Source organism: Malurus melanocephalus, unplaced genomic scaffold (assembly GCF_030028575.1).
Source record: "Malurus melanocephalus ecotype Western Australia unplaced genomic scaffold, MMel_1.1 scaffold_519, whole genome shotgun sequence".
Lineage (NCBI taxonomy): Eukaryota > Metazoa > Chordata > Aves > Passeriformes > Maluridae > Malurus > Malurus melanocephalus.
This window is the reverse complement of record NW_026623751.1, coordinates 334,856-351,292: the sequence shown is the minus strand read 5'-3', so window position 1 is coordinate 351,292 and position 16,437 is coordinate 334,856. Positions and strand designations below refer to the sequence as shown.

Below are 16,437 nucleotides of genomic sequence, written 5' to 3'. Positions count from 1 at the left end.
TGGCTTCTGTGTCAGCAATGTCTTTGTAGGATAGTACCCCTCTGTCTGAAAGCTTTCTAGAGAGAGGATGTGGTGCCAGTCTGTAAGAGGGCAGCTGYTGTAACAGCTGATGATGGGAGCAGTTGTTCTTGCACTGCTTGCAAGGGGTAGTGGAGTAAGAAGCATCAAATGAAGCCAGCAGGGGCCATGTTCAGAACTGTTTGTAGGCCGAAGTTAGATCTTCATGCTGTGAGCCACAGACACGCAGGAGTTCTTTGCAAAGTACATTGTTGTATATGAAAGGCTTTGAGTTCAGCRAGAGAGGAAATCCACTAATGTTTAAAATACAAAAGTACTTCCAACACAGAAAATGCTGGGAGCTGAAAATGGGTGATGCTGAGAGAGTATTGAGTACGTGCCTCTATTCCTGCATCCTTGCCTGGGAGTGCACTTAGTTGCCAGTGGTAGAGGCAGATTTTTGGGTACGTTGACGTTTGATGGTCCAGTGTGGTTGTTGCAATGTTGCCATAATGGATGACATATATTGGAGAAGTCGCCAGAAATCAGAGGTTTATGTGCATTTTGTCATGCTAAGATGTGTTATCTTTACTCAGATTGACTACTTTGAAAGAGCGAAGCGCTTGGAAGAAATTCCTTTAATAAAGACTGCYTATGAGGAACAAAGAGTGCATGATATGGAGCTGTGGGAGCAACAGGAAGAGGAAAGGGTAAGATTTTTTTGTTCAGTTGAAGAAGTCTTTACCAATGAATGAAAAATGGTGAGTTTTGCACTGGTTTCTTTCAGCTCTCTCCAAGAAAAAAAAGATAGAAATGTTAGCTTTGTGATTTCATTGTACTCGTGGACAGCAATGCCATCTGTCTTTGCTCTGAAAGGGGAAGAGATAATTTCTCTTTCTAGTCGCTGGGGTAGATTGAATCCAAATGCATACTAAAGTTATATTTTGTATATTTTCTATTTTCAGATCACCACCCTGCAGCTGGAGCGTGAGAAAGCCCTTGAGCACAAGAGCAGACTCTCCAGGATGTTGGAGGATAGAGATTTATTTGAAGCCAGGCTCAAAGCATCCCGACGAACAGTTTATGAGGTACATGAGATAAGGTGTTRTCAAAGTACATCCCTAAAGTGARGAACTAAAAYTGTAACCCASRGATTCTTMATGAAACTAGAAACAAATKAGTATTRAAATGATTCACAACTGTGGAATTGCTGATTTTCTGCTTTGACTTTTAAATTAGATTTCTTGCACCCATTCCTATGTCACTTAAAATTTTAAAAATTCCTGTACTAGCCTATGTGGAAAATAAGAGGGATAAATTGTTTATTTCAATACAGCTATTAGTAAGGGATCACTGGGTGTCTTATATAGGCAGGCAACTGCATCTGCACAAGTACTGGAAATTACTGTGGTGATGGAATAATACTGACAATCATACTGAAGCTGAAAAATAGGTGAAAATACTTGTCTCTTTTTTATTTTCCTTATGTTTGGGTCTGGAAATTATTTTGACAGTTCAAGTATTTGTTTGTTACGGCGTGTTCTGTGTTTGCAAAATTTAAAAACAAATCAGACCACAAGGTCAGGGAAAGAACTGTGCCTTTGTTTCTTGCTCTGCATTTCCAATTTTTACATTTCCTGAGACAGTTTATAGCTTTGACTGTTTGGCTATGTTGCACTAAAAACTAGCTTTACCAAAAGAAAGCAGAAGAGGTGTTATGTTAAAACAAATTAGTAACTGTATATAGTTCTTTGCAATAATATGGATAATTTTTGGATATATTTTGGATACAGGTAAATTACTATTTAGGCAATTCCTTTTATGAAAAAGCAGATAAAGGACTAATGCTGTGCATGATGATTTGTTTCTCTGTTTTAAATTGGAATATATTCTCTTAACACAAAAATCAGTTGTAGAAGAGGTTGACATGGCAAACAGGTAGTGGATTTTTTGGTGGAGCAAAGTTAATATGTTGCAGTTAGCTGGTGTTTCTATGTAGCTTGATTTGACAATCTGTGTAACTGTCCAGCTCTTAAACATTACAGTTGTGGTGTTCTGAGGTGTACTGTTTGTTCCTCAGGACAAACTCAAGCAGTTCCAGGAGCGGTTGGCAGAGGAGAGGCGGAACCGTCTGGAGGAGCGCAAGAGGCAGCGCAAAGAGGAGAGACGCATCACTTACTACAGGGAGAAGGAGGAGGAGGAGCAAAGGCTACGGGAAGAGCAGCTACTTAAAGGTGTGGTTGAGAATGGGACTCATCCTTTGCATCCTTAAGCCTTGTTTGTGTGACACAGCTAATGTCTGGTTTCCATGTTTCACAATTTTGGAGGAAGTCTTTTCAGCTTCCAGTCACTGGCAAGACTGTCACACCTTCCTTGCTTGTGTTTTGCATAGACAGGAAGGTAAAGCTTTGTAGCTTCCAGGAACCAGGGAAGGAAGAGATCTAGTAAGGGAGTCTAATGAAAGATTGAATCTTTGGTTTGAGTCTTCGGTTTGAGTTCTGGCCACTTGTTTGTGCACATGTTAAAAGAAAGGAAATAYTGGTGTTGGATCAAGAATGCCAGAWGTAAATGACACACACCTTTCTTTGTGAATTACTTCATCTGATAGCCTATTTCAGAGCTGATGCTTGGTTGGCATCAGTTAAGAGGCATTTTTGTCCTATTTGTCACAAGTTCATAATCATGCAGTATTTCAAAAACAAAAACTGAAGCCATCATGAATATCAAATTTCTGACACATTTAGGTGATTTTGTTTGACCTTTTTCTAAGGAAGGGATCCTCTTCCATTGTTGAGATAGTTACTGATAATTTAGTTGCTATACTGATGGTCTGTACACTGGATCCATGTACAGCTATTGGATTGTTTTCTTTCTTGCTAGCTTTTCAGGATATTTATTAATGGATGTATCAGGGCTCCTTTTCCTATTGCATTTGAGTTAATAGACTTCCTAACTAGAAAGTTACCTAGAAAACATGTTCTGTGGTTCGCTAAACACATCCTGTGAAATGCTTCTATTTCTTTTAGTATTTATTTTTTGTGGAGTCAGAGGGGAGACATTGTATTGTGTAACCCTTCTGTGGCTACAGCAAAGTAACGGAATTTGTATTGGGAATAAGTTCTGTTTGTGTTTCCAACTCCGCAGAGCGTGAGGAAAAAGAGCGCATTGAGCGTGAGAAACGCGAGCAGGAGCAGCGGGAATACCAGGAGCGAGTCAAAAARCTGGAGGAACTGGAGAAGAAAAAACGTCAAAGAGAAATGGAGATAGAAGAAAGGGAGCGTCGTCGAGAAGAAGAAAGGAGAGGTCTGGATGACCCATTTTCAAGAAAGGTGGGTAATACCTACAGATTTGTTTCTTCTTTACTGCTCCTTCTTCTGTAGATTATTTGAAAGAAGGTGTTAATATTACAAAATCATAGGTTTATCTGTTTATTTCTTGTTAAGTTSCAGTGTGAGTGACTAATTTAATAATTCAATTACTGCCACTTAATTTCAGCTATCACTATCTGGAATCTCTAGTTTAGCAGAAATAAATAAAGAAACTGCTAAGATCTCCAAGCTGTTTATAAACTAATAGAATGAAGACTAAAATAGATATTGTGCAAGATTTCTTTAGCAGAAAAAGAAAGAAAACTATTGGAAACAAGTGAAGTGACCCCTTCAAAAGACAGGAATTCAAGTAGATATTGAAGGAAAATCACCCCCAAATGAAACATAAATGCATAGTTTTATAAAAAATATGCAATAACATAAAACCGAGAGGTGTGTGCGACTTTCTGTTTACAAATATGACTTGGATTGGAAGAAATTGTTATCCCAATCCAATGAGAAGCGAAACAAAAGTTACTTGAAAATGTTTAAAATAATGTAGCAAAGGAATCCCTCTTTTTCAGAATTTATCATTCAAGAGAACTGGTTTTGAATTTCATCCCCCACAGCCTTTCTCTGTGTTTAATGCATATTTCATTGAGTAACACCATGAAGATAAGTTATCATGGCTTGTATAAATTGTTTTGATAGTCTRTCAAGTAAATAATCATGATGGGTATTTTCACATAAGAGGTCTCCTATCTGTGGGCACTTGATTATRTGGAAAAGCTGGCTCAGGTTCTGAGAGAGCTACCTGTACCACTCCAGAAATTCCATTTGCAGTTTTGGGATTCTTTGCTCACCATTGTTATTTGGGGTMATTTCAAAAGCATTTAAGGAGACAGAGTAGTGGATATGCAAGATCTTGGTTAACATGTGTATTTCCCCATACTGACAAATAAAAACACTTCCCAAAGAGGGCATTAAAACTGGAATACCCTTCTTATAAAGTTGTGTGATTATGTGGCATCAGGTATGTTAGATGATTTAGTTAATTGGTTTCTTGTGGTGGAATGAAGGAATAAAAATTAGTTTAAATGGGTTGTCCAGCARTGGAGACATTTTAACTTCATTTAAAAGCAATGAAGATTGAGATTGGTTATTGCTCTGCGCTCATGAATACCTTGCTTTTTTGTGCATTGAGGTATTGGATACCAAAGTGTCCTTGCCACAGAGAGCTTTCAGTGTATTCAGTTACGTTTCCTGATGAGATTAGAAAGCACAAAAGCAAATAATTCCTTAAATTCATTCCTGTTGTCATAAAGCCCCAGGAAAAGTGAAACTGTTAGAATCTCTCCTTTGTGTCAACAGGTGGTAACAATGGCTGACTGTAGCTATTGTTCATAAACTTTTCATATGTATTTGCATATATCCTTCCCCACTGGTCAAGTATGTGGCACAAGGGAACCATATTATTGTTTGACCTGCACCAGAAACAATAAAGTCAGTTGAAACCATACTTCAGTTACCCAAATTCCTGATAGTTCAGTGTTCTCTGTAGTGTGATAAGTGAGTTTTTAGTGACATACTATGCTCAGAAGTAAATTATATGTTGAAAATCTTCATTTTAAAGTATTCAGAGAGAATGTTCTTAATTTCTTTTGACACGCAGGAATCTCGTTGGGGTGATAGGGAGTCTGAAAGCTCCTGGAGAAGAGGTGGTGAGCCAGAATCTGAATGGCGTCGAGCTCCRTTGGAGAGGTAATCAGTGATTAATAAACCCCAGTTTTATTGGGATCAAAGTATGGAGGCTCCCATTTTTTTGCTACTGCTAAAGTTGCACTAACTGAGTAATATCTCATGCCTTTACATCTCTGAAAGWTACCTTCTATTAAAAAGTTGCTTTGTAAGGATCTTGGAATGAAAGAGGTTTTATCTTGGAACCATRTTCAGATAACATTCCTGTTTTATTTGGCTTAGATATGTGAAGGCAAGCAGACACCTTCCGTGTGTGATAAACAACTTGCTTATTTGGATTCCTTTTAAGATTAACAATTTCTCWCCCACTCAAACATTGGTGTCAGTTCTATAAATGCAGAATAGGGAAGGATGACAAGCAAATGCAGGGTTCCTGGATGATGAAACTCTTGAGATTTTCCATTTAGAAAAGTGACAGTAACTATGCAAGTCCCAGAGTRAGTCACAGTGCAGAAAACACATGCCATGCCATAAATTAAACTAAGTTTTGAGAGCTGTGTTGAACAGGGAGGGATGGATTTCTGAAGGCAGAGTATTCTGAAGGTACTTTGGACTTCAAAAATAAAAAGAAATCCACACTTGTTTGCATCTATTTTGCGTATGTTAATAATGAAAACTGTTTATACAGTTGTAGAAAACAAGAGTTTAAACATTTGTCCATTTTTCTGCTCCACATCAGGATGAGCTGTATCTAAAAATATTTCTGATGGTGCACATCTAGTTMTTAAAAGCTTACGCTGATGGAGATAACACTGCTTCCAGTTGGCAGTATGTTTTATTGCTTAATTAGCCTTGGAGATAGATAGATTTTTATAAATGTCTAACCCTAATTTCCAGTAYAGCAATTTAAATCCATTAATGCTTACTCTGACTCCAGTGGAAGCAAATTAATTTACTCTTTCCCTCTCTAGTAATTTCTTGAAATGTTTTGGAAGGCTGTGAACTCTCGATAAACAAGATAGCATTCCATCTTTCCTTAAAAGCTGTGTTGCCATTTCTGTTAGTGATTCCCTATCTCTTGAGCTGCAAAATCTAACAATTGGATTAAAATCGTGGATGAAGCCTTTAATCACATGAGTTCTGGCTTGCTCCATCCCTGGAAGTGTTCTGGGCCAGGTTGGATAGGGCTTGGAGTAACCTGGGATAGTGGRAAGTRTCCCTGCCCATGGCATGGAATTGGAATGAGATGATCTTCAGGATCCCTTTCAACCCAAACTAGTCTGTGATTTTGTGAAGTGTTTAATGTGCTTATTTGTGTGCTTCAATTGATTTTTTTTTTTCCTCAGAGAATGATACAGATTGTCTTACGCATTTSTCATTCAACTTTCCTAGAAATTTATTGGAGTACTGGTAGTTTAAAAGTAATAGTTTAAAATAGATTTTAAAATCCTAAGACCCTGAAACACTATATGAATGAATTAAATACTTGTTCATCTGATACACATTACAACCATTCCTCCATATGTCTTTTATGGCAAAATAATCAGATTTTTCAAAGGGGAAGATTATCCAATTTGAGTCTAAATGGAAATTAACAATCTCCATATCTTGCTTTTTACCTCACAGATCAATGTTGATTGCATTCTCCTTTATTCTTTCAAACCCGGGAAATGCACTGCTTGCAATTCCTCAAAAATTCTTGAGATGCTGAGTTGTCACAACTGTTGTCTCTTTGTTCTCACCTCTTCAAGTCCTACATCTGTTGTTTTGTAGCAAGTCATTGCTGTTCTTTTGTTTACATTTTTGTGGCATAGTGGATTTCTAAACCTTGAGGTGTTCTTTTTGTTGTGTTCTGGTTTGGRTTTTATTTTTTTAAATCCATGGTATTCAACCCCAGTGCAGCATCTTTTCTCCTGCCATGAAGGAGTTAACAATACATTTCCTATGATGTTCTATTTCTTGTTTMTTTTTATTTATTGTTGAGGAAGGTTAATTTCCTGAAAAAGAGAAATTATTCTGGTGACAAAACAGGGTTTATGGTCTAAATGTATGTGTAAAATCTTGTAGACAGTAGATTAAATGGTGTGTTGGGTTGGCATTTGCATGGTGAAGGGGGATACCTGATTGATGGTTATGGGCTCTTCTAATACCAATTCTTTCAGACTTAGCTTGAGTTTGCCAAATTAGGCTTGGTGTAGAAGCCAACTCTCTTCTCTGTGGTGTTTCAGCAGATAACCAACAGGGGACTGTAGTTATCCCCTTCAGGCTCTTGAAGGAGATGATAACCTGCTCAGTCTTCACTGGAGCTGTAGGGACAGTGACCTACCGCTCTCTCATAGCAATGAAGGGCAGTTAGAYGGTGCACTGTGAAACTGCACACTTTGTTTGGAACCATGCACCAAGTGGATGCAATCAGAAATGGCTTTGGGGGGTTTGATACTGTTGATGTAAAACTTTCCTGGATGTCAGCTTCTACTTTCCATCTGTTCCCTTTTAYAGAGACTGGCGTCGCGGAGATCCGAGAGACGATGAAAGACCTTTCCGACGAGGGGATGATCTGCCCCGGCGAGGGGATGACCTGCCCCGGCGTGGTCCTGCAGAAGAGAAGGAACGTCCTCCAGAATCAGCAGAGGACAGGCCACCRAGACGGGAAGGGGATGAGGACAGGCCTCCCAGGAGAGAAGGGGAAGAGGACAGGCCCCCCAGACGTGGATTGGATGAGGACAGGCCACCCCGGCGTGCATTGGATGAGGACAGAGGGAGCTGGCGAGCTGCAGATGACGACAGGGGTCCCAGACGTGCCCTGGATGATGACAGGCCTCCCAGACGTGTCCTGGATGATGACAGACCACCCAGACGTGCCCTGGATGATGACAGACCGCCCAGACGTGCCCTGGATGATGATAGACCACCCAGACGTGCCCTGGATGATGACAGGCCCCCCCGGCGCGGCTTGGACGAGGACAGAGGCAGCTGGCGCACAGCGGATGACGACAGAGGGCCGAGGCGCGGGCTGGATGACGACAGGCCGCCCCGCCGGGCTCTGGATGATGACAGACCCCCCAGGCGTGGGCTGGATGAAGACAGGGGCAGCTGGAGGGCTGCAGATGATGACAGGGGGCCCCGGCGCGGGCTGGAGGATGACAGAGGGCCCCGGCGCGGGCTGGATGATGACAGGATGGCACGGCGGGATGACGACAGGGGACCCTGGCGGAACGCAGATGATGAAAGGCTCTCCAGAAGAGATGATGACAGGGGCCCRTGGCGTGGTGGTGAAGACTCGAGGCCAGGGCCTTGGAGACCATTTGGTAAACCAGGTAAAATGCACCAATATAATGATCCTCCCTCAAAAGTTTGTGTTCACCTCATAGATAATGGTTGTAACATACGTGATGCCAGAGATGGGAGAATCAGCTCTGAAAGTTAATTTGGCGTATGTGGACACTCCTCTATTTAGTATAATTAAACCTGTTAATTTGGTTGAATTAAAAAAAATTGCTTGTCTGGAAGATACGTAAAGGTCACACACTAAGGCTCATCACTTTCCTGTGTGTAAAAACAAAGTATACAAGCTGAATACTCTGCTGGGAGAAAAACATTCTCACTAGGTTAGCRCACCTAGCCATTCTGTGTGTCTGAAGTTAATCTCATAGGGAGTGTTTTGATACCTCATTCAAATGGGTTTTGGTAAGCCCTCTCTGTGTGTATAGRGATAATGTTTTTAACATTCCCTTTTTGTTTTTAACCCTTCCTGCTTAGAGCAGAGTTTGGATTAGATCCCTTAAAATCTGAAATATCCTATTCTTGTATTGCTTATTTATATTTTAAGTCTCGGTGGTGGAGACTAGAACTACTGATTGTTTTCAGAACTGTTGTTGACATTTAAATGTTAGAAATGACTTTGATTTCCTGATTTTTCTCATTTATGTGTTGGCAGGCACCACATCAGCTTTCATAGATGCTAACTCTGTAATCCAAACCTGTAGAAAATTTACCATAAATATCAAAACTTGCACTTCAGTTCATCCTATTTAAAGCCAAAACAAGCTACACAATAAAGAGCTCACATYCATAAATAACTGAGGGGTATTGCTGAGTGCACTGTGTTAAGTAGATGGTAACAACAGTTATATTTTAAAGTAGTGCTTTACAAAGCAGTAATTTTTTCAAAAATCTGCTTGCTTAAAATGTCCTCATTTGTGGATTTTCATAAAAGAATCCACTGTCTAACCTACTCCATTTGCTTCTTCTTGCACTTGTTTTGCACCAGACCTTTGTGGTTTCTGACTGAAAACCRCACGGTGCATGCACTTCTGCTGGAGTGTTCCAGGCAGCCTTTACACAAGATGTGCATTACTGGCTTTGCAWTAAACTGCTTGTACAGTGTTTTGTCTCCAGCTCCCACTCCATGTGCACACTTCTTTAAAAACGTCTTGAGCTGGACCCTCAGGGATCAAAACTGGAAGAACCAGTTCCTGTGACAGAAGTAAAGGGTTCTTTGTCTGCAAGAGAGATCAGAGGTCAGTCACAAATTCCTTTGACTGTGTTTCTTACAGGGGGATGGAGAGAACGAGAGAAGGCTCGTGAAGACAGCTGGGGCCCTCCCCGAGACTCCAGACCTTCAGGAGATCGTGAATGGGATCGAGACAAAGATCGRGATGAAAATGAGAAGGAGCGGGAATTTGACAGGGAGAGAGATTTCGATCGAGATGATCGTTTCAGGCGTCCCAGGTCTGACTTTCTGTTTAAGTACTTCTAGAATGTTCCTACTTTTAAAAAAAAAAAAAAAAGTGTCCTGCTGATAAAGAAATAATGCGGAATTGCTGAGTTAAAGGAATCAGGGCTGGTTTGTATGAAACTAAGCACTTCAGGGCAGCAGATGGATAGGGGCATTTTGAGGCCTTTTTGGTTTGCTRTTTTTAAGATGATGTTATCTGTTTACAGGAAGAATTCCAAAATGCTTAAAATTCTTTTAAATTATTTTCTTTAACCTATTATCAAGGGAATTCCATGTTAGGCTCCAGAAAAACAAACCCAGTTTTGGAAGGATGTTAAATAGACACCCACTGGGTCTGAAAATATCTGTGTTGTGATTTCTTACTGCTCTTTTCCATAGCAAAGGTAAAAATCCTAACATTGACTCTTATATTCTGAATGGCCAAAGGGATGACGGCGGTTGGAGGAGAGGGCCAGCTGAGGAAACTTCCAGCTGGAGAGATTCAAGTCGTCGTGAGGAGTGGGACAGAGGTGGTCGTGACATGAGAGACCGACGTGGTGATGACAGGGAGCCACCCCTCAGGAGAGGCCCTCCCCTTCGATCTGACCGGGAAGAGCGTACGTTCATTTCTGTGTCCCTAAAAGCCTTCATCCAACATAGATTCTCCCTCTTTCTGACAGTGCTGGGAGAGGAYCACATGAGAATAGGTTGTGTTTTCAGCCATATATACTGCCTTTCCACAAACAAAATAATAAAAAGCACCTTTGGCATAATTGAGAATTCTTCAGTGAATCTTAACTATTTGTAGTTGGGTTCTTTTCCATCCAGTAGCTTTTCACATCTACAGTTAGGAGGATAACATTTCAAGTAYACTCTTCTCATAGGATTGTGTTCTAGGTGAATGAAGTTCTTGTATTTAGATTATCAAGACAGACATCCCAGAAAGTAATTTCTGGCCCTTTGCTTTAAAGCATTAAAACATGAGGGAAATGTTTCTGAATGAGGCCTTACAGGTTTCTCACTATTAATAGTATTCATTTTGATGAATAGCCTATTTTGATTACAGCCATTAGCCTGTATTAATTTGTGTGTTTATTAATTCTTTGCTCTGTTCTAAAAATACAGTAACAGCAGATCCACTTAACCTGGAGGGACCACCACATCTTCCAATTCTGGCATTGTTATCTTCAGAATCTCATTTTGTCTCTGCCCCAAATGTGTGCTCCTGCACCTGGGGGCAGGCTGAAACAGAACATGAGATCATACACAAGGCTGCTGCTGGCAGAAAGGCAGAGTGTCCTCTGGAGGTTTTTTCCAATGTATCAAGAAGTTTTCATATTTGATTGTTTGGCATCTGCCACAGCTTTGTTCACACACAGCTGGGGTGGAACTCCAGACATACTTTTTGGTGGAAATGAATGGTTTTTCATACAGTAAAGGGTGGTAGATGCTGTTATCAGTGGAATCATGTTTCAATACCATTTTACCTCTGATTCCAGTAGGCTGAGGAGTAATTTCCTGTCTTTTAATAGTAGTGAACACCTAAACATTTTCCACAAGTGTTTTTAAGTATTTTTCTGTTTTCAGAGTTCAGTCATCTCTAAGGATACACTCTGTGGTTTTCATTCTGCTAATAATACAAGAATATATTTTTACACCATAAACCCATACATCAATAGAACATTCTTAGTGTGATTCTTGTGTTTGAAAGATGCCACTGGGCATGCTCACCACAATCCTGAATATGAAAAGAGRTTTGAGTAGTTCTGCCGTTATTTCTCTATAAAATTAAAAGGTGCATTTGCCCATTATCATATTCCCTGTTGGCAGAGCTGAGGATCACCAAATCCCAGTGCCAGGGTCGGGGGTGTTGGTTTGAACTTTGCAGGGTGCTGGTGGAGCATGACAGAGTTGTTTCTCTTTCTTCCCGCACCGTAGCGAGCTCGTGGCGACGCGCTGACGACAGGAGGGAAGAGCGCGGGGAAGAACGAGAACCGGTGCGGCGGTCGGCCCCTGCTCCTGCTGCTCCTCCAGCTTCTGCCCCTCCAGCAGCATCCAAAGAGAGGGAAAGGGATGGGGAGAAGGAGAAGGGATCCTGGAAAACAGAGAAGGAGCGTGAGCCYGTACGCCGCACTAAAAACGAGACAGATGAAGAAGGGTGGACCACTGTACGACGTTAAGTGGGAATCACAGTTTAACCAATGTTTTAGCTTTGATTTGATCGAATCCACAGATTATATTTGTGCTTATAAACATTCAGAATTGGAATTCTTTAACCAATGTTTTGAGGTAACATGAAAGCATGAATTACTTACTCATATAGATTGATCATGCACAAAACTCACAGCAGAAGGTTGGAAATTGAATGCCAGTTTTGGAAATTTCAAATGATGCTTATTTCATGGGTCATTTGTTGCTAAAATAAAAAGAAGCAAGCCCAACAGCTGTCTTCAGTACAGCTTTTCTCTTGCACCAAAACAGGCTGCCCTTTTTATTTTTAGTCTTTCTTAGTTTGGAATGGGGTATTATTGTCACAGGACATGCATTTGAAAACGCCTCTGTTCACACAGTGGAATTACTGAAAAAGCAGAGCTAAAAGAATTTGCATAATTAGCCAAAAAAATAGAAGAGCCCTCTTTTACATAGGTATCTTGGAGGGCAAGCGGTTTCTGAGACATATTTTATCACTAGTTAAATTCAGTAAGTTGTTTAAATTTGAATTGAATACAATAAACATTGTGAATTAGCTACACTGGGATATTTTCTGTAGATTTACTTGAATCCATAATGCCTCTGAGGCCACTTTGCAGTCATTGTTCCAGTAATGTACACACTGCTGCAGTGTACAAATCAAAACTTGCAGCTTTTACAATTTCAGTGTTTTGGTAAGCATATGGCTATGTACTTTCTGTTGCCAATATCATAACTGCTTTTTCCATTACTGGATAATTCATGCCTTTCAAAGATTTATAAATATTGTCATATTTAACATGTGTGSTTTTGGAGAAATTGTTCAATTTTCCCCCCAATTCTTGTCTTCAGGGTCAATTCTTTCCCTTTCCAAAAAAGTGATTTGTAGTAATGGCTGTGTTGACTTCAAAGCTGGGGTGCAGTAACAACGAGGAATGATCTGGTCACACTGAAGCCAACRCAGAACTTGCTGCTGTGTGTTTCTTCAATGATAAATAAACAACTTAAGGAATTAGTTGCTGCAGTGTCTTGACTTTTTAGTGATTCCTGAACCATGTGTTCTGCAGAACAGCTGTTGAGCAACTCTTTTCTGTTCTCAGACCTGTTCTGTACTAGCTGAAAGAGAAGGTGAGATCACCTGAGATAGTTTCTCCATGGGAAACCTGGTGTGTGAGCAGAAGTTATAATGCTCCTCTTGTCCTTTTCCTGCCCTCTTCTGAGTAATCCAGGACCAATAGGTTTCTTGGAAAAAACTTGCTCTTCAGAGACRTCTTCTGAGGGCTGATTTTTGTGTCTTTGGAGCCTGTCCTGTCATTGCTGCTTGAGTCACAGGACTCATTCAGGGCAGTAATGTTTTCCAAGCGTAAAAAAATACTGGGTTTTGTTGTTTATACAGTCCCATAAAGAATGGAACCAGAGAAGAGCAGCTATACAGTAATGATGTTTACTGGATCTGGAGTCGAGGGTGCTGCTGTTCTTCAGGCACCTTCCATTCTGTGTCTGCAGGCTGTGAAATTCCTGTATTACTTAGAACCATGTTGCTCCAATGTGGACTTGAAGACCTTCAAGGCTGTGGATTGCACGACTGTTCTGGGCAGCCTCTTCCAACACTTGGCTGGCTCCAGACTGAAAAATCAGTCACAGAAAGGTTTGGGTTGAAGGGGACCTTAAAGGTGATCTAGTCAAACCCTCAATTCCAATGAGCAGGGACATCTTTAACTAAATCACACTCAGAACTTCAGTGTTTCCGGGCACAGGGCATCACCCTTTCTCTGGGAACCTGTGCCAGTGTTTTTCATCYTCATTGTTAAAAAACCTCTTGCATCCAAATCAACACTCCTTCAGCTTAAAGCCATTACCCCATATCCTATTGCAGCAAGATGTGCCAAAAAATSTGTCCCCATCCTTCTTGCAGGCCSCCTTCAAGTACTGAAAGGCTACAATTAGGGCTCTKTGAAATCTTTTCCAGGCTGAAAACCCCCAGCTCTCTGCTTTTCCTCGCAGGGAAGTTGCTTCAGCTCTCTGGTCATTTTTGTGCCCCTCAAAAAGCTTAAATCTCTCTTGGCCTCTACCCTTGTCTCTGCCTATGCACTATTGTGGAAAGTTGGAATTTTCCAGGTAACCTCCTGGAAATGGCTGGCTGCTCTGAGGTCTCCCCCAAAAACCTTCCTTTTTCCAGGCTGAACAATGAACAAGCCTTGTTCCCTCAGCCTTTCCTCCCAGGCATGTGCTCCTGCCCCTGAATACTGTGTTGGCCCTMTGCTGAACTCACTCAGCTTTGGCAAAGTCTTTGTATGGTGGGAATGGAACCCCAAAATCACACAAGAAAGATGAAATGAGCTGAGGGGGATACTCTTCCCTTTTASAGGCTGACATTCAGGCCCCAACAGTCCAGTGTCCCTTCCAACAACCTGGGATTTGCTGGCTCATGCTCCCCTTTTCCCCTGCCAGGACCCAGAGACCTTTGAGCCCCGAGCCTGTCACTGCAAGGGCTCTCCTTTGGCTGGGTTCCCTGCCCTGCTCCCTGCTGAACTCACCAGGCTCCTGTCCATCCCTCTGGCCAGCAGCCCTGTCCCAGGTGTGGGCTTGGAGCTCCCACTTTGCTGTCATCCTGTGCCTGCAGAAGGATGGTTCCAGCCCAGGGTGCTCAGCCTGAACATCCAGCCAGTTTTGTGTGGGCTGTAACATCCTGAGCTGGGTGCAAGAGTTTGTGTGATAGTGCTGAAAGAGTTGTTAAAGCTGAAATGAAGAACATCCAGTGCTCCTTCCCTCATCCACAAAGATACTTTATTATAGAAGGCAGGTGAGCATGGTTTACCCTCAGTAATTCCATTCTGGCTGTTCCCAGTCATCTTCTCCTTCATGTCCCCAAAAACRTTCTGAAAGGACTTCCTCTATGATTTTCCCAGGGAATGAAGTGATACCATCTGGCCTGTGCTTTGTCAGATGGTCCTTCCAGCCTTTTTCAAAGATGGGCACAACATTTGCCTTTTTCCAGCCTTTGTAATATGTAAAAGGTGATTATACCTTCAGTTACATAGTTTTAATTGTATCCATGGAAAGATACTTTCACACAGGGATGAGTGCTAATAATCCCTACACCAGCTAAAACTGTTTCCCAATCTGTTTTATTAACTTCCATTATTTGAGATYGTGGTAATGTTGTCAACACGTGTCACATTCTCAGGACTGAGCAGCTTGAGAGGAGTCTGGAGAGATGTGAGCTTTGCTGACATGCCAGTGTGTTTATTTTATTGCTTGATCAGTTTGCACACARTACTAATGACAGTGATCAAAAACCTCTACTGACCAAATCCAACAGTTCAAACCTCCATCTCCTGCCATCATTAAACATGAGCACAACATTTGGTTACCTGAAAATGCTGGTGAAGCCAAAGGAGTTCTGTGCCAAGCTTTGCTTTGAGTCATGTTCAGTTAAACAGCTAAAATTTTCAATAGAACAGAATACAAAGTGTCACAGGTGGTATCTAGAAGGCAGAACTTAAGGCTGCTGCTGTTGGAATGGATGAAAATGTTTCTGGATCARAATAATCTCCAGCAAGGCAGTGTCAGCACGAACAGTGCTGTTTCCTTCCTGGTCCAGAAGCAGCCCAGGCAGTGACCCAGCCCATGGGCAGGACTCAGGACCACCCAGGTCCTCAGCAGGRGGAGGACATACTTAGTATTTTTATTAAGCTTTCTTTAGAGTGCTTCAGTTTTAAAAACGAACATAATTCTTTTACAAAATCAGTGTTTATAAGAACTGGCAGGAGGCAGTGGTGTTACTCCTGACTGGACACAACCACAACTGCAGCCCAGGACATGTCATGACCCTGGTGGCCTCAGTGAGGCCATGAACAGGACCAGGAGGCTCTTGGGATGGGCTGGKTGGCAGCCAGGAGGAATCTCAGACAGCAAGAGCACTGGAAGGCTGAAAATGAAACACATCCTTGTTGTTTTATTGTCCTTGGACTGCAGTCATTGACAGGAAGTRCTACATGTAAGCAAGTTTTCCTCCTGTAGCTAAAGGGTACTGCTGAATGGTGTCAGCCTACAAAGGGAAGGCATTAGGTCAGTGAAATGCAAGATCCAAAATTTACCTGTTATTCCAGCACTAGTGCCCTAGTGCTTCACTGCAGCATTGCAAGAAGTAGGCACACAACTGGCATAACAAAAACACCCAACTATTSCTATTTTGCCATGTCAGGACGAGCTGGAGATGAAATGCTCTACGCTTTGGTCCTCCTCTTGAATAGAATTAATGCATTTAATTACAGTAGGATGGAAATTTTACTGGCTGTTCCACGACATTTTGCTAATCAAAACCTTTCTGTGCTTCCAGCTCTGTTAGCCCTTTCTCTCCTGGGCAGGAGGACAATCTACCAGCTTTGTTAAACCTTCCATTTTTAGTGTATCACTTGTTTTGCCCAGACAACAGGCATATTAAAATTATCTTCCTCCCCATGCAACTGTTAGCAAATTAATCTATATATCTGATGGGTCATACTAGCACTGTAAAAAAAAAAA

General features: G+C 41.4%; 1 protein-coding gene across 1 annotated transcript in view; it reads left to right on the top strand.

Annotated features, from left to right (window-relative positions):
* Positions 1 to 12,922, top strand: part of EIF3A (eukaryotic translation initiation factor 3 subunit A) — a 28,379-nt gene extending 15,457 nt beyond the window's left edge. Inside the window, exons 14-22 of the mRNA XM_057381651.1 lie at positions 594 to 707; positions 963 to 1,085; positions 2,078 to 2,231; positions 3,142 to 3,326; positions 4,978 to 5,066; positions 7,503 to 8,320; positions 9,560 to 9,734; positions 10,168 to 10,337; positions 11,659 to 12,922. Of these exons, the coding sequence (XP_057237634.1) occupies positions 594 to 707; positions 963 to 1,085; positions 2,078 to 2,231; positions 3,142 to 3,326; positions 4,978 to 5,066; positions 7,503 to 8,320; positions 9,560 to 9,734; positions 10,168 to 10,337; positions 11,659 to 11,900 (2,070 nt within the window). The 3' untranslated portion in view covers positions 11,901 to 12,922. The remainder of the gene's footprint in view (positions 1 to 593; positions 708 to 962; positions 1,086 to 2,077; positions 2,232 to 3,141; positions 3,327 to 4,977; positions 5,067 to 7,502; positions 8,321 to 9,559; positions 9,735 to 10,167; positions 10,338 to 11,658) is intronic.
* The last annotated feature ends 3,515 nt before the right edge of the window (positions 12,923 to 16,437 follow it).